Consider the following 18942-nt stretch of genomic DNA (forward strand, 5'->3'; position numbering starts at 1 on the left):
AGTTTCAATAATAATACGCGCGAGTGTGTAGTGTGTGTGTGTGTGTGTGGTGTCCGTGCGTGAGTGAGTTGTATGTGTGGTGTACATGCGCGAGTGCGTGCGTGAGTGTGTGTGTTGGGCTGTGCAACACATCACTGTGACATACTGAACTTGATACGTGTGTGTGGCTGAGAACAAGGGAGTGAACACACGACATGTGTTTTTCATACGAAGCGAAATTAACCTCCCTTCATGCATTTACGTTCGGGAGGGTGTGGAGGGGGGGGGGGTTGTTGTTTTGTTTGTGTGTGTGTGTGTGTGTTTATGTTGTTGTTGTTGTTTATAGTGTTGTATTATTTTACCTAGCTTACGCGAAGGTAATGCATCAGCTGTCTTAAAAAATATTTTATAGTTTTTTAACAGCAGATGCAGTGTAGGCGCGGTCTGACACCTTGAAACTAAAACTCGAACCTCCCTTACCTGGAAGGGAGGTCACTCTCATACTTGTTTCTCTTTCACAACAGAGTCCTTCGGAAAATATTTCAGGCCGGCAGATGTGATATGACACACTGATCAGTTCCACCTACGTCCAAGAGTCTCGTGTACGCATTAAAGTTAACCATGACGACACGTCTGGAACGAGTTACTGAGGAATACAAGGAGAAGTTCCCTGTAAGTTTTCAAAAATATATAAGACCATTTCAAGAATCTTCTTGACGATGACTCTAAGTCTAAATCATTAATAAAACCATTCGATTTTGATGAATGAACATTTAAATAAATTCATACGCATGTACGCAACCCTAAACTATTTCTATATTAAGAAGGGGCGTTGAAAAGCCAAAAAGGCTAAAAAATTTTTTTTAAAAGTCCCAAATTCTGTACCTGTACCTGTACCAAGACTTAATCTACGCATGATTCAAATGGTTGCATAACGGAATAAGGAGGCACCTACCTGCGCATCATCCGCACTCCTGTAATTACTGTATGCATTTTCGCTGTTGTCAATAGAGAGTGGTCACATACGCCTGTTTCTTGCATTAGCTTCATGTTGTAGGGTTATTTTCAGATTTTTTGCCAATAAGCAAGGCTGTATTTGAGTATGTGCGTGCGTGTGTGTGTGTGTGTCTGTGTGTTGTCTTGTCTATAATCCTGTGGCAAAACCTATACAGGGCAACAATCCACAATAGGGGGATGCGCTCTAGATGGCTGATGTCTTTGTGCGACCGTTAAGCCCCCTAGTTCAGCCAGGGGAACCTGGGCCCCACACAGCATCAATCCAAAAAAAAAAAAACAAAAAAAAACAACAACAACAACAAAAAACAAAAACAAACAAAACAACAACAACAACAAAAAAACCCACAAAAAAACACCCTGTCCTGTAGCTATACTGAGGCTGAGGCTCGCAGCCAGGCCTCAGTCCTGGTCTTGAATGACTCTGTGTGTGTGTGTGTGTGTGTGTGTGTGATGTACACATGCTCATATCATAATATGGATATTGTCAAGCTGACTGGCTGTCTTGAGTTTGTGAATGTGTGTGTGTGTGTGCTATGCTGCTTTTCTTTCTTTTCTTTTTTTTTTTCAAATGTGCAAGTTTTTTTTTTGTGTGTGGAGCTGATTTTATTACGATTCAGTGATCATGATCTGATGATGGACATTTTCTCAAGATTACAATTATACATATGCAAACTTTGTTTTAGTTACTTCTTTTCAAACTTTGACACAAATAACAACTTGTATTGGACCTGGAGCTGTGTAATGGAGGCCAAAGAAATACCTTTAGTTTTATTATTTTTATTTTTTGGTGATAAATCATAAAATTTATATCTTGTGCACCTTTTTGTTTTTGTTAACCATACACTGCAGATGCCAGTCAGATGCACATCTGAATTAATTAATCCTTAATAGTGTTTGGGGAAATGTCTAAATTACGTCAATCATCCGTATTCTTCTTCTGTGTTTGTGGGCTGCATCTCCATGCAAGTGGGCTTTATGTACACATATGTGTATGTGTAAGAATCCCCCACCATGTTGGCAGCCATACTCTGTTTTCAGGTGTGTGTGTGCAGGGTGTGTTCTTGTTTCCATGACCCATCAAATGCTGGCATGGATTACAGGAACTTTAACTTGCGAATTCCAGCTTTTGCACATATATATATATATATATATATATATATATATATATATATATATATATATATATATATATATATATGTGTGTGTGTGTCTGTGTGTGTGTGTGTGTGTGTGTGTACACACAAAGGGGGTTTCAGGTACTAGCAGATCTGCACTTCTGTTGACCTTAGAGATTGGAATAATCTCCACCCCATGACCTACCAGTATGTGCAGCAAAACTGGGCATCAACAGTAAAATGAGAATTCAGTGCTCTAAGCCTGACCATTTGACCACTAATCCATCATTCATATATTGTTGATCGTAATGTTGATTGTAATTTGTGTGATTTTGTGTGTGTTGTGTTGTGTTGTACAGCACATGAAGCAATACGCAGCTTACAACATTATAATTTGTATGATTCTGTGTGTGTTGTGTTGTGCTGTTCAGCACATGAAGCAATACGCAGCTTACAACATTATAATTTGTATGATTCTGTGTGTGTTGCATTGTGTTGTTCAGCACATGAAGCAATACGCAGCTTGCCAGTCCAAAGCCTTCATGACCGGATGTTTCACCTTCTTGGCAGGTGACAGAATTTTCCTCTAAATTTCTGACATGAATTTTATTTCTTCTTCTTCTGCGTTCGTGGGCTGCAACTCCCACATTCACTCGTATGCACACGAGTGGGATTTTACGTGTATGACCGTTTTTACCCCGCCATGTAGGCAGCCATACTCCACTTTCGGGGGTGTGCATGCTGGGTATGTTCCTGTTTCCATAACCCACCAACGCTGACTTGGATTACAGGATCTTTAACGTGCGTATTTGATCTTCTGCTTGCATATACACATGAAGGGGGTTCAGGCACTAGCAGGTCTGCACATGTGTTGACCTGGGAGATCGTAAAAATCTCCACCCTTAACCCACCAGGCGCCGTCACCGTGATTCGAACCCGGGACCCTCAGATTGAAAGTCCAACGCTTTAACCACTCGGCTATTGCGCCCGTCGAATTTTAATTCTATTTTACATGTTTTCGTTTCTTGTTTTTCATGATACAGAAAAAAACATGTTTTGTTTAAGTACTGTTTAATTTTAGACTCGTTTATTGAATTGACTGACAAGGGTGGTGGTGGTGATGTGAATAGAACTATTTATGAAGAAAGGAAACTGGAAAATGAAGAATAAAACAAAATAAATGATTTAAATACAGAAAAAAAACAACAAAGAAAGAAAAAAACAAGTGGTCTAGTGAGAGGGCACTTTAGACAGAATCGTTTGAAACTATTAAAACTTTTGTTGGTTTGTTTCGAACTGTATGATTGCTACACCAACGTGATTCGTAACAATCAGGAGGAGCGTCCGTCTACCTGGCCCAAGAGCTGTTAAGGACGAGTCTCCCCTACGGACGTAAGTACTTCCTCCTTCCACCCATCGCCTTTGGCACCATCAGTGCCTACGCCATGACACGACACAACACCCGCGTCTGTCAGGACATGTGGCTGGCAATGGAGGAGAAGCATTCTGACGTCACCCCACTGCAAGGTATGGTTCATGGTGGACAAATGATATGCCATGACGGGCGCAATAGCCGAGTGGTTAAAGCATTGGACTGTCAAATCTGAGGGTCCCGGGTTCGAATCACGGTGACGGCGCCTGGTGGGTAAAGGGTGGAGATTTTTTACGATCTCCCAGGTCAAGATATGTTCAGACCTGCTAGTGCCTGAACCCCCTTCGTGTGTATATGCAAGCAGAAGATCAAATACGCACGTTAAAGATCCTGTAATCCATGTCAGCGTTCGGTGGGTTATGGAAAACAATAACATACCCTAGCTTGCACACCCCCGAAAACGGAGTATGGCTGCCTACATGGCGGGGTAAAAACGGTCATACACGTAAAAGTCCACTCGTGTGCATACGAGTGAACGCAGAAGAAGAAGAAGATATGCCAGAATGACTTTTTTTGGGGGGGGAGTGGGGGTGGGCAGGGGGGGGGGGGTATAATATTTTATTGGAGAGGTTTTGTAAATTTTAAGTTTCAGTTTCAAGGAGATGTCCATGCATACACCATTGTTTATAGATCTGTTTTAAGAGATAAAAGAGGTCTGGAAAGAAGTTCAACAACAGCAACAACAAACAAAACAAAAAAAAAAAAACAAAAACAAAAAAAAAAAAACAACGGCAGGATAACTGTTCCTTGGTGTAAGAATTCCATGTTTCTTTGTTGTTGTAGCTGAATAAGTCCTTTTTTGTTTGTTTTTATTATATTTTTTAATTGAAAGTTCAGTGCTAACCACTTGCTCGTAAGCGGGTAAGTTGTGGGTTTAGAAATGCTAAAACTGATTACAGAAAGTGTCTTTCACATCTTGCGTGTACAGACGTATGCATTTACCACCATGATATATGATACGACAAACATACATTAAAATTTCTCATTCATTTGACTTTTAATCCCCCAACCAAGTAAAGGCGGCATTGTGATCATTGTTGCAGAGCGTCTTCAGCTTTCAGCAGCGGCAGACGATACCACAGCGAGCAACACAACGTCCACAAAAGTGTCGTCTTCATAACATTGAGGGAAGAGAAAAGAGCTGGCAAACATACATTGTTCAAACTCCAGTTTGAGTGGTTGAGAAATAAAAAGAAAGGAGTGAGAGAGAGAGAGAGTGAGAGAGAGAGAGAGAAGCAGCATGCCTCCTAATGTGACATCTTTGTATCATTGAGAGAAGAAATGAAATAGCGCATTTCTTTCTTCTTTTTTTTTTAAACCTCAGTTGTGTAGCAGATTCATGGACAAGTCGATGTTTTTGTATTTGTATTTCTTTTTATCACAACAGATTTTTCTGTGTGAAATTCGGGCTGCTCTCCCCTGGGAGAGCGCGTCACTACACTACAGCGCCACCCATTTTTTTGGTATTTTTTCCTGCGTGCAGTTTTATTTGTTTTTCCTATCGAAGTGGATTTTTCTATAGAATTTTGCCAGGAACAACCCTTTTGTTGCCGTGGGTTCTTTTATGTGCGCTAAGTGCATGCTGCACACGGGACCTCGGTTTATCGTCTCATCCGAATGACCATCACTCCAGGTCTATTGGAGGGGGAGAAAATATCGGCGGCTGAGCCGTGATTCGAGCCAGCACGCTCAGATTCTCTCGCTTCCTGGGCGGACGCGTTACCTCTTAGCCATCACTCCAGAAGAAGAGGGTGCGTGAAGATCAGGGGTACTGGGGGAAGGGAAAGGGAAAGGAGGTGGAGGTGGACGGAGAATGATTCATAGAGAGAGAGGAGAGAGGGACAGAGAGAAGGAATAGGTTGGAAACAGGGAAGGGTAAGAGCCAGACTTGTGTTAGTTTCAGTTTCAGTTTCAGTAGCTCAAGGAGGCGTCACTGCGTTCGGACAAAACCATATACGCTACACCACATCTGCCAAGAGATGCTGACCAGCAGCGTAACCCAATGCGCTTAGTCAGGCCTGAGAAAAAAAACAAAAAAAACCAAAAAAACCGGGGGAATAAATAATAGATAAGCTTGCATAAATAATAAATAAATAATAATAATTATAATATAGAAAAAGGTAGTAGTAATAATATTAGTAATACTAATAAATGATAATAATAAAACATAAATAAATAAATAAAATAGAAACAATGGTGATAAATAAGCGAATAGATGTAAATATGAAGACACACATTCACACATACACCCACCACATGCATAACAGAAATGCACCAAACATGCAGTTTCACATATATGAAAGCACAGTCAAATACATATAAACGTACATGAGCTCAACACACACACACACACACACACACACGCATTACCGTGCACTGGTGTACATTGTGTGTGTGACCTACATAGTTAACGGAGGTGTGTGTGTGTGTGTATGCGCGCCCTACTAAGTTAAAAGGTATGTGTGTGTGTGTGTATTTGTACGTTAAATGGCTGGCATGACATGTTTCCTCTGTAAAATTCATAAACTGTGATTGAATTGCATTTATTTCATGTTGTATTTGTTCGAAGGCTAGATGAAAGCTATTATTTCCTCATTTACCTGTTGCAGAATAAAGGAAAAAAACATATTTGAAAATTTCTTCTTGTGTGGAAGACTACAGAAGTTTGTATGAATTGTTTGTTGTCAATGAGTCAGCCGCCTAAATATCTTCCATCACTCAGTTCAGTCCTTGTGGGATCGAAGTCTTCTGCGTTCACTTGTATGCACATGAGTGGGCTTTTACGTGTATGACCGTTTTTACCCCGCCATGTAGGCAGCCATACTCCGTTTTCAGGAGTGTGCATGCTGGGTATGTTCTTGTTTCCATAACCCACCGAACGCTGACATGGATTACAGGATCTTTAACGTGCGTATTTGATCTTCTGCTTACATACACACACGAAGGGGTTCAGGCACTAGCAGGTCTGCACATATGTTGACCTGGGAGATCGGAAAAATCTCCACCCTATACCCACCAGGCGCCGTCACCGTGATTCGAACCCCGGGACCCCTCAGATTGACAGTCCAACGCTTTGACCATTCGGCTATTGCACCCGTCACTTCATGGCTCAACTCAGAGACTCCACATCAAGGGTGCAAATATGAGTGAACCAGAAGAAGAAGAATGTCCCAAGGTTTGTTACATCATGAGCGTGAAAGTCATAATCCTAATATGATAAAGAAATCCGAGTTCACTGCAACAGACTGAAGGGCTGTGCATCATGGATGTTCTTCTTCTTCTTTGTTTGTGGGCTGCAACTCCCATGTTAATTTGTATGCATACGAGTGGGCTTTTACATGTATGACTATTTTGTACCCAATCATGTAGGCAGCCATACTCAGTTTTCAGGGGTGTGCATGCTAGGTATGTTCTTGTTTCTATGACCCACCGAACGCTGACATGGATTACAGGATCTTTAATGTGCATGTTTGATCATCTGCTTGCGTATACACACGAAGGGGGTTCAGGCACAAGCAGGTCTGCACATATGTTGACCTGACAGATTGGAAAAATCTTCACCCTTTACCCTACCCACCAGGCACTGTTACCGAGATTCAAACCCAGGACCGTCAGATTGAAAGTCCAATGCTTTAACCACTCGGCTATTGCACACGTCGTCATGAATGGAAAAGTCCTACGCATAGGCTGACAACAAAAAATTATAATGCTGTGACAAGCAAGTCAGCGTTTACTGCATCTGTGTCAACAAAATGATCTGCAAGTCTTCTGACAATATTCGTATGAATGGTGAAGTTGTAGTTAAAAAATATAAACTCGTATCATTTCTAGTCTTCTGACAATATTCATATCAATGGTGAAGTTGTTGAAGTTAAAAAATATAAACTCGTATCATTTCTAGTCTTCTGACAATAATCGTATCAATGGTGAAGTTGTTGAAGTTAAAAAATATAAACTCATATCATTTCTAGTCTTCTGACAATATTCGTATCAATGGTGAAGTTGTAGTTAAAAAATATAAACTCGTATCATTTCTTACCCACCTGTCTTCTCTTCCAGTCTTGTTCCACAGCATTGACACAAGCAGACCTCAGACATTGGAAATGTCCACAGTACACACAGAAATAAAAACAACAAAAAGTAAAGAATATGGGCAAATTTATTTCTTCTTTATTTTCATCGAAATTAAAAATGTCGTCAAAATTCATTAAAAAAAAAAAAAAAAAAAAAATCCACAAATGTAAAAAATTATGTGTGCTTAAAAAATAATGTATATATATATATATAATGCATAAAAAGTGCAGATCACAGCATCAATAAAACAATGATTGGTTGCAAAACACAGAAACACGTACACACTCTGGAACGCATGCTTAAGGTGAGCATGCACGCGTCAGAAGCAGCAGTATGTTCCACAAGGAATAATCGCCCACGTAATCACCCACAAGGAATCTTCACTATGCCGGATATGCTTTCATCATGTCCTTCACAAATAATCAAAACGTGACATTTTCCATTAATCAAATACAATGAAAACGCGAGGAGACTTTCAGTCGTGTATGTGTGTGTACACGTGTGCATGCATGTATGTTTGTGTGTATTTGTTCTGTATATATATATATATATATGTGTGTGTGTGTGTACATGCATGTAGTCTATGCATGAATCTTTTAGAGCTACACATCGCAGCCATCTGCTAATGTTGTGGATGTGTACATGATCCAGATTTCATTTCTCACAATTGACAACTGTCATTTAAATCACACACATCCCATGAAATGCACTGATTCAGAGAATTATTGTTTGATTTATAGATCCATTAAATGCATAAATTCATTTTTTTAACAATTTGTTGATTTGAAGGAACATCAACAATGGAATGAATGGCATGTAAGTGATGAAGATGAAAGTGTAAGTACTAAAAGCTTGCTTGAGAGAAAAATCACAATTCCCAGTCAGAGGGAAAATGATGAGCAACCTTCTTCCTTCATTCCTAAACCTTCCACCATTACGTTACCAGAGATAAGGTATTTTGGAATAGATTCCACTGAAGGTACACTCACAATGCACATCCTTCTTAACAGTCTTTTCTCAAATTCAAAATTAAGATCAGCCTTCACACAGAAATGTACACACAGTCATTTGAAATAGATAACTGTTCTTGTCTTGCTGCTCATATTTTATTCATGTATGATATACAAATATTATCTGCATAAGAGTATGTGTGTGTGTGTGATTGTGTGAAATGCCAAATTAAAACCACCAGTTGACACCAAAAAGATGAAAGCAACTTAGTTCAGCATAACGCTGAAACAATCATTAAAAGTATATCTTTAATCCTATGACTTCCATCTTTTTTCCCACATCTTCTGTTATACCTATTTTATCATTTTTAATACATCACTGACTGATGTGTGTGAGTAACCGAGTTTCATAGTTATTCGTGTCTGGATGTTTTTTGGTTTTTCTATTACATTGTGATTTAATAAATTTCCGTAAACACAATAACTTTAGCACAAACAACCATCTCGAAAGGCTCAATAAATAATCAAATGTCAGCAATCACACCAAATCTGTTTCAGAACTGCAGCTGTCTAGTAGGACTGACACTCAAAATTTCCTGCTAAAACACATGTTCATAACACCAAAATTTCCTGCTAAAACACATGTTCATAACACCAAAATTTCCTGCTAAAACACATGTTCATAACACCAAAATTTCCTGCTAAAACACATGCTCATCAACACCAAAATTTCCTGCTAAAACACATGCTCATCAACACCAAAATTTCCTGCTAAAACACATGCTCATCAACACCACCATTTTGAAAATTCTCTCTTCTGATACATAATTTTTTCTGACATGAAACAAACGTCACAAACAATGGGGTTCTCAGCAGTATGAACGCATCACAAAGAGAGATAAAGGAAAGGCACAACATGTTTGCTTGAAGGTCAAAAACAGACCAACAATCTAAGAAAAAATAATAGATCATAAAGCATGTAAAACTGGGATGGGATGATGGTCAAAAGCAGACCCATCAAACGATCTATAAAAATGATAGATCGTAAAGCACGTAAAACTGGGATGGAATGACACAAAGAAGCTTTTTAAATTTTTGCCATGGTACAACATTACCAAACTAAATGCTTCAATGATTCTCTCGCAAACAACTACCAAAGAAACATGGTAATAATGAAAAAACAAAACAAAAAACAAAAAAAACACATTGGGAATCCTTTTTTTAACAATGAACATGACTTGTATATAAAAAAAAAACAACAACCAAAGTCATATAGCTTCTCTCAAACACACAGTCAGTCATGCAACATAAAGAAAACAATATCACAAAATCATATTCTGACAAGAACATTTGACAGATCGCCCATTAACCATAAAAACTAAAACTCCAATGCTTTAACTCTCTCCATACGAACGGCGAAAGAGACGATGTTAACAGCGTTTCACCCCAATTACCACCATCAAAATATTGCAAGCGGAAGGCTCTTATACTGAAGAGGTGAATGTTGACAAAGAATACAATTCTGACGACGGAAGCTAAAGGTTGGGTCATTGAGACACCCACTGAACATCCGAGGGGTCTGTGTAGACGAGAAGAGAGGACTGGCCGTACTGAGTGAGTTAACCACTCGGCTATTGCGCCCGTCATCATGGATGTAAAAGTCCTACTCATAGGCTGACAAAATGGGGGTTCAGGCACCAGCAGGTCTACACATTCGTTGACCTGGGAGATCGGAAAAATCTCCAGTTATAATAACCCACCACCAAGTGCACCAAAACCTGGGGTAGAACTCAGGAAACTCAGGGTCATAATTCAGTGCTCTAACCATTCAGCCACCGTACCTGTGCAAAAAATTGAAATAGATAAATAATTTTTTTTTAAAAACCCCAAAAAACAGGCATATAAAACCAGCTGGCAACTAACATGTCCTACTCCTAGGTCCAGTAAAAAAGAACACAGCATTAATAAGAATGCCCAGATTATCGTCAAGTCCAGAAAAGAAAAAAAAATTTTTTTTAATAAGACTTTAGAAAATATGCAGGTGAATGGATCAGCAACTGGCTACACACACACATCGCTGTCCAGTGGATCCCTGCCCACTGTGGTCTGGCAGGAAACGAGGAGGCGGATAGACCCCCTTCTGCCTCAGCTTTACCACCACCACCACCTCCCAGCCCCCCCCCCCCCCCCCCCCCCCCCCCCTCCCAACCCCCCCATTCACTTCTGCAAGGAGAAAGCTCAAAGTCGGATGATTCCTGTTTTCTATTCCAGTCTGATGCAGTGAACATGGGGGGGGAGGAAAGAAATACAGCTGTTTGTGGCTGCAAGCATACCTCCTCCAGCATTCTAACGAGTTGAAGCGCTTGTCTCTAATCACTCATATTCCAGTACAAATGGGATTCAAGTTTGTGCAGACACACTGGCTTTTTTTTTATAAAAGCGTCTCAGATCAGTACTCAACTGGATGGAATATACATCATCTACTTTTTAAATAACATTTGATCAGATTATGTATATTTGAATCTTTACATCAGCTATTAACTGGATAGGATTCATCTACACCAAAAATATACTAAATCTAAAAAAAAAGTAATGCATAAAAATTATATCATACAAGTATATTACACAACAAACAATAATTCACTATCAACAAATATCAAGGAAGTCACATCATCAAGTATGCGGTCATTTTCAGTCGCCAACACAGAAATGGACGGATATAATCTTCTGCAGAAAAAAAAATAATTTACTACCGACAATTATCAAGGAATAGTATGCTGTCATTTTCAATCGCTGACAAAGAAACGGACGGACATCATCTTCAGCAGAATAAATATTGCATATGCAAACAAGCAAGAAATCAAGAAAAAATTTCAAATAGAAGTAACTGCGAGGAAAGATTATTTTTACTTGTAGCAGTTGTTTTCAGTTAATTTCAAGATTATTTTTACTTGTAGCACTTGTTTTCAGTTAAAACTTTAAATACAGTAATACTAGCAGTACAACTGGTCAAAGTTGTTGTTGGGGTGGTCGTAGTACTTGTTGTACTACTGCTGGTAGTAGTAGTAGTAGTAGTCGCAGAAAAAAAAAAAAAAAGAGTGCTGGAAGAAGTAGTGTAAGTAGCTGTCATACTTTTTTTTTTTTTTTTTTTTTTTTTTTCTGGTTGTACTAGTAGTTTTAGTGGCAATGCGTGTGTGCTAATATTGATATTCATGAAAACGGAAACGTGTGGTATGAGTACAGCTACGGCAAATCAAAAAAGAAGCAAAAGCGACAATAATTGAAACTTGCAACATGAGTCTAAAGGCATACACACACACACACACACAGATATGTACACATACACACACAAACATATATACATATGCACACACTCATAAGCGAGTGCACACAAACACACACACACACACACACACCAAAACGTAATGCTCAAACATTATCTCAAAATTTGAAAAAAAAAAAAAAAAAAGTCACAAAACGACATTACTTTTTTTTTTTTTTCTTAATCTATATCATCTTTGACTCTGTGTGTACCTTCTACCCATCCATGTCTTCATGAAATAACTCCTTTTTGAGCAAACCAGTGAGATGAGGTGGGATGGGGGAGGGGGAGCTGGGGGGGTGGGGTCGAGGGAGGATGGGGGGTAGGGGGGGGGGGTAGGGAGGGGAAGATGGCGTTGCTATAAAAAGATTTTTTATTTCTTTTCCTTTAATAAAGCACAAAGAGCAAATGAAAGATCGCATGATTTTGTTTTCCTCTCCATTGATAACTTTCAGATGAGCTTTTGAACTGAAAACAGTTGTATAATAATTAAAAAAATTTTAATTAAAAAAAAAAAAAAATCAGACATATACAACATGCAACAACAGATAAACAGAATATTTCTCTTCTCCTTCCTTTTTTTCCATTTTGAAAGGCACATCTAGATTTCATACACACACACACAAAAAAAAAAAAAACCCAACATTTCTGAGTTCTTAATGCCAGACTAAAAAATTAACAAATGCATACATGCGCCATCAAGAAAGAAAGAAAGAAAAGAAAAAGCAATGCCTACCCCAACCCCCTAAAAAAATTCATAACACACACACACACACACATATATATATATATATTTAAAGAGAAAAAGAAAAACAAGCACATCAATCTGTCAAACATTCCAAATTTTCGGAACGATCACGTTCCTTCCTCAAGGGATAAGTTGTTTACATGTTACCAGGGCCACTCTTACGACAGCTATTATGACGCAAGCACGCCATGACGTACATGTTGTGATGCAATTTCACTATGTAAGGGGTGGAAATAAGTAAACATCACAAGCCTGATTACCACTCAGCTGCCATGGCTCAACCTGAAATTTTTCTTTTCCCTTTCCTATGACAAAAAAAAAAAAAAAAAAAAAAAAAAATTTAAACCTGAAAGTCAGCCAGTTACTTTGAACTGTAAAACAAAAATCAAAAGTATTCAACAATTACTGCATTTCATTTATTCCTTTTCAGTTTTCAAACATTTATATCCTGCTTCCTTCTGAAAGGCTGGATATTAGAAATTCTGAAAAGTTTTGAATTTCAAAACTCCATATTTTTTTCATTTTCCCCATGAACATGAATGATGTATTATTGATAGTCTTGTGTTTTCACCAACACCTAAACGTGTAATTTTCATAAAATTTGTAACTGAAAATAAGCATAAACATGAAAATCAGCATCCATGAATGTGGATTTTTTATATTTTTTAATTTTTTTAATACAAAATCAAAAGATCGTCCATTCAGCTGAGCAAAGCAAAAGATAGAAAGAAAATATGCAAATATCTTCACACTTAATGAATAATAAGAAAAATCAGCTGCAATCATCAGATTTGAACGTAGGAAATATACCTCTTCCTGCTACTGATGTACGTTTTGTAGAACACTCAGTTAATGCACTCGCCCCCCCCCCCCCTTCACCCTCCCTCCTCCACCCCCTTCCCCATAACAGTTTGGATGGGGAATTTCAATGATTTAAAAAAAAAAGACTGTATCTACTCATGTTGTCAAACTGTACAGCACAGAAAGAGGATTTCAATGCCTTTATCATGCTCGAGAAGAGACTGAATCAAAAGTGATCTCAAAACAAGATCAATACTACGAGAACTACAATAACAATAGTAACAATAAAGACAGCAACTGCTCCTACTATTAGAACAACTACTACTAAAAACAACAATAACAATAATAATAATAATATGTGTTCTTGTTTCCATAACCCACCGAGTGCTGACATGGATTTCACGATCTTTAACATGAGTATTTGATCTTCTGCTTGTGTATACACATGAAGGGGGTTCAGGCACTAGCAGGTCTGCACATATGCTGACCTGGGAGATCGGAAAAAAATCTCCACCCTTTACCCACCAGGCGCCGATACCAAGATTCGAGCCCAGGACCCTCAGATTGAAAGTCCAACGCTTTAACCGCTCGCCTGTTGTACTCGCCATTCTTTTTAACAGTTTATTTCAGTTTTATTTCAGTTTACTGACTTTGAATCATGTATCACTGATATCATTGTATCACTGATATCATTGTATCACTGATATCATTGAACACTTTTTTTTCTTTTTTTTTAATTTTTTTTACACATCTCATTCTTCTATCCAGTTGTTGTTGGTTTTTTTTTTTTCTGTCTTGCTTTAAATAAAAGAATGAAATGTCAATTAAGAATCTTTTTTTTTTTTCTATTTCCATTAAAAAAAAGTCCCTACATAATTCACATCCCAAAGTTTCATACAACTATTTTTTGGGGAGGGGGGGAAATCCTCTCATTTCTTTTTTCGTTCTTGCTACCACACAGCAGATCGACATGCCAGATGCTGTGTGATTCTTCATGGTGATTTCTCTTTACCACCTCCTCTCACACACACCCACCCCCTTTCTTCTCCACCCCTTGTTCCTCCCTCTACCCCTACCACCCCACCTGAAAAAAACAACAACAAAAAAAACACAAGAAGAAGAGAAAGATAACATTCCTTTCCACAATATGATCAATGCCTGGTGTAAGTATGAATAGGTAAATAAATAAATAAATGTGTGTGTGTGTGTGTGTGTGTGAGTGTGTATGTGCGTGCATGTGTGTGTGTATGTGTGTGCATGTGTGTACATGCGTGCATGTGTATATATATATATGTGTGTGTGTGTGTGTGTGTGTGTGTGTGTGTGAGTGAGTGAGTGAGTGAGTGAGTGAGTGTGTGTGCGTGCGTGTGTGCATGTGTGTGTGTGTGTGTGTGTGTGTTTGCGTGCATGTGATGTGTATGTATATGTGTGCATGTGTATGTGTGTGTGAGTTTGTGTGTGTGTGTGTGTGTGTGTGTGTGTGTATGTGTGTGTGTGTGAGTTGTGTGTGTGTGTGTGTGTGTGTGTTTGCGTGCATGTGATGTGTATGTGTATGTGTGCGTGTGTATGTGTGTGTGAGTTGTGTGTGTGTGTGTGTGTGTGTGTGTGTGTGTGTGTGTATGTGTGTGTGTGAGTTGTGTGTGTGTGTGTGTGTGTGTGTGTGTGTGTATGTGTGTGAGTTGTGTGTGTGTATATGTGTGTGCATGCATGCATGTGTATGTGCGTGTGTGTGTGAGCATGTGTGTGTGTGTGTTAGTGAGTGTGTGTGTTAGTACAAAACTAAAGGCAAGAGGAATGCATAGGCAGTCTGAAGAAAGGAAAACAAAACAAAACAAAACAAAACAAAACAAAACCATCAACATACAAAACTCCCAACTTTCTGTTCAGACTCTTCCCAACAGCTTTTTTTCTAGACCTCTGTACCATGCACTCAAGAACAGTCCAATACAACTTGTAGCTAACAACCAACATCAATGCCTTTGATTAACCATACGCAATGCTACCAGCTGCAACGGCAGTAACCCTGGTTGCCATAACAACAACATTCCTGGTCACCATAGCAACACACAAAAAAAAAGAAAAAAAAAAAGAGGAGGTAAACTTTCTACCACGCCGACAAGACAACGACGACAAGTTCATTATCTCAACGTTTAATACTGGCGACGCGCGACACAACACGACACGACACGACACGATCTCCCGAGGGTCAGGAATGGCCGGCAGACATGGACGGTGAAGAGGTCATGCCCAGAAGGTCAAGGTCGGGGCTGCGGAAAGTGGGTCGCTTGACATGGGAGGAGGACTGCGTCTTGATGCTGGCCTGGGTGTGACTGCGAGGCAGCGACTCCAGGCGCCGCGAGTGCGAGACTGGAACAACCAGGGATTACCGTTAACAGGAGTCCTGTCGTTTTGGTGCATCATAAAAGAGACCTACTGTCCAAGGCACATACACTGCTCTTTCTATTAATAAAAAAATGTTATCGATGCATTGTATAACATGCAAAATTTAAAAAAAAAATAAAATAAAAAAATTAAAAAATTAAAAAAAAATTTCATGACCTAATACAGCACCCCTAAACATCCACATATGCAACTTGCATGCATTCGTTACTTGCATCGCTGGTGAATGCACACCAATATTCTCACCCCCACCCCCACCCCCGCACCCCTCCCACCACGTTAAACCCCTTCCCAAAACCACACCCCTCACCCCCCCCCCATCCCCCCCTCACCTTTGGACTGTTCCAGAATAGTGGTGTTGATGTTAAACACCCTCCCCACACCCGTCACCTACCTCACCCACCTTTAGACACAAATGACTGCTGATATTAACCCCCCCCTCTCCCCCACCCCCTTCCTCAAACATCCCCCTCTCTCACCTTTGGATAGTTCCAGAATTGTGGTGTTGAAGTTAAACCTCCTCCACACATCACACACTCACCCATCCCCACTCCCAAAACATCCCTCACCTTTGGACGGTTCCAGAATAGTTACTGTTGACGTTAAACCCCTTCCCACTTTCCGACTAACACCACACCCTCACCCACACCCCACATCCCAAACATCCCTTACCTTTGGACGGCTCCAGAATGGTGGTGCTGATTTTAACCTCATACCCACCATGGATCCAGAATGGTGGTGATGACGTTGAACCTTCTTACCACACCACTCACCTTCCTCACCCACCTTTGGACGGTTCCACAATGACTGTGCTGATGTTGGTTATGTTGACGTCAAACACCCCCCTCCTCACACCCTCACCCAACCCACCGCCGACTCCCTAAACACCTCCCACCACCACCCACCCTTTCCCTTCCCTCACCTTTGGATGGTTCTACAATGACTGTGCTGACGTTGGTTATGTTGACGTCAAACAACCACCCCCCACTCCCTAAAATACCCCCCCCACCACCAACACCCCTGACCCCCTCCCGTCCCTCACTTTTGGACGGTTCCACAATGCCTGTGCTGATGTTGGTTATGTTGTCGTCAAACGCCCCCCCCTCCCTAAAATACCCCCCCGCCTCCCCCCCCCCACCCCCCACGACCCCCTCCCGTCCCTCACCTTTGGACAGCTTCAGGATGGTGGTGATGACGCTGAACCTTCTCACCACACTTCTCACCTTCCTCACCCACCTTTGGACGGTTCCACATTGACTGTGCTGACGTTGGTTACGTTGACGTCAAACACCCCCTCACCCACCCACCCCTCCACTCCCTAAGCACCTCCCACCCCCACCCCCCTCACCTTTTAATGGCTCCAGAATGGTGGCGATGACGTTAAACCTTCTCACCTCCCTCACCCACCTTTGGACGGTTCCACAATGACTGTGCTGACGTTGGTTACGTTGACGTCAAACACTCCCCTCACCCACCACCCACCCCTCCACTACCTAAACACCTCCCACCCTCCCCCCACCAACCATGACCCCGTCCTGTTCCTCACCTTTGGACGGCTCCAGGATGGTGGTGTTGACGTTAAACCTTCTCACCACACTTCTCACCTTCCTCACCCACCTTAGGACGGTTCCACGATGACTGTGCTGACGTTGGTTATGTTGACGTCAAACACCCCCTCACCCCCCCCCCCCCCCCCCCCCCCACTTCCTAAACACCTCCCACCCCCTCACCCCCCCACCCCCCGCCCCCCACCCCCAACCCCCTCCCGTCCCTCACCTCTGGACGGTTCCACAATGACTGTACTGACGTTGGTTACGTTGACGTCAAACACCCCCTCACCCACCCACCCCTCCACTCCCTAAACACCTCCCACCCACTCCCCACCACCCCCAGCCCGACCCCGTCCCGTCCCTCACCTTTGGACGGCTCCAGGATGGTGGTGTTGACACGCTGCAGGGAGGCGGCAGAGAGGTTGGAGGGCTGGGTGCGCAGCTGCATGGGCACGAACTTGTTCTGGGAGAGCGGAGGCTGGTGGTGGTGGGGGTGGCCCTGCCCTCCAAGCAGCCCCTCGCCCCTGCCCCCTCCTCCACCACCCATCAGCTGGATGGGCACGTTGGTGTACTGCACTTTGCCTTGCCGCACCGAGGATGGTCTGTGGGAGGGGGGCGGGGGCGGGGGGGGAATGATCATGATAACAATGTATGGTAGTTAGTCGTGACCGACTATGACCATCAGAACAGCAGAGGAGGCAACTGCTGTCCCCGACTATCTGGGCTAGAATTTGTTTACGGTGGAGAGTGTCTTGCCCAAGCTACATCCCCAATCTCTCTCGGCAAATAGGGTTTTAGGACACTCGGTGTTGGGATAGTTCTTAAAAGGCCAACCAGCCCCCAAGGCTGCAGCACTGAAAGAGCCAGTGCAAATTTTGCTTCCTAGTTTGAGAGTCATAGTCCTTCACAAAAAGACTAAGCTGTAAATGATTTCCCACTGCGGTGGAGAAACCATTGATCATACCGCTCTCACTTTGCGTTTGGCCCAGCTGTGAGTTTATGTCAACCTGTGATATATGCTGAGCACAACAACAACAATAATAATATTGTACATTTTGTACAGCCGCCTTTCCTCTCGAAAAGCTCTGGGCGCTTTTTGCATGAGGGGAAAAATTTGCACAAATCACCTGTACCATTCATGTGAGGAGCAGCAAAGAGGTAAGAGCTTTCAAAACATGTTCTTGAACTGACAGAGGGAATTTTCAGAAGGTAGCAGTCAGAAGAACAGTGGAGAGTTCTCGAGCGAGTGTAATAAAGGTCAGATAGACAGTTAGGTCCAGTGGAGGTTGGAAAACAGAAAAGCAGAGACATGCAACTTTGTATTTAATTCCAGCCTCAACAGGGAGCCAGTGCAAAAGTAAGGAGGTGAGAAGAAAATAATGATCAGCATGCCAGACTCTGACACTCAGACAGGCAATCACTGTTTTGAAGTTTTTGGATTTGCTGAACAGGGCAACCTGCAAGAGGGGAATCACTGTAGTCCATTCTCGACAGTACAACAGCGAAATAATGAGGAGGTAAAGAGACAACATTCACAGTGGAGTAATGGCCTAG

The 18942-nt window shown here is 41.4% G+C and overlaps 2 protein-coding genes across 2 annotated transcripts in view; one reads left to right on the top strand and one right to left on the bottom strand.

The window, feature by feature from the left end:
- The first annotated feature begins 494 nt into the window (after window positions 1-494).
- On the top strand, window positions 495-5499 carry LOC143276010 (transmembrane protein 141-like). The gene is made up of 4 exons (XM_076580385.1): window positions 495-651; window positions 2615-2681; window positions 3447-3638; window positions 4587-5499. Exons 1-4 carry the CDS (start codon window positions 601-603, stop codon window positions 4661-4663), a joined length of 387 nt encoding a protein of 128 aa, XP_076436500.1. The 5' UTR covers window positions 495-600; the 3' UTR covers window positions 4664-5499.
- Window positions 5500-15136: 9637 nt separating this feature from the next.
- The window catches only part of LOC143275916 (uncharacterized), a 69772-nt gene continuing 65966 nt past the window's right edge, over window positions 15137-18942 (bottom strand). The window contains 2 exon segments of the mRNA XM_076580242.1: window positions 15137-15805; window positions 17755-17990. Coding sequence (XP_076436357.1) covers window positions 15645-15805; window positions 17755-17990 — 397 coding nt within the window. The 3' untranslated portion in view covers window positions 15137-15644.

The sequence above is a fragment of the Babylonia areolata genome, chromosome 31, assembly GCF_041734735.1.
Source record: "Babylonia areolata isolate BAREFJ2019XMU chromosome 31, ASM4173473v1, whole genome shotgun sequence".
In the NCBI taxonomy this organism is placed as follows: Eukaryota; Metazoa; Mollusca; class Gastropoda; order Neogastropoda; family Buccinidae; genus Babylonia; species Babylonia areolata.

Bases quoted from the DNA above. Each gene is read 5' to 3' on its own strand.
- LOC143276010 (XM_076580385.1), top strand. From the start codon at position 601: ATGACGACACGTCTGGAACGAGTTACTGAGGAATACAAGGAGAAGTTC. The intron at 2,682-3,446 runs GTGACAGAATTT...CGTAACAATCAG, and splicing joins ATGTTTCACCTTCTTGGCAG to GAGGAGCGTCCGTCTACCTG. The intron at 3,639-4,586 runs GTATGGTTCATG...TCATTGTTGCAG, and splicing joins TGACGTCACCCCACTGCAAG to AGCGTCTTCAGCTTTCAGCA.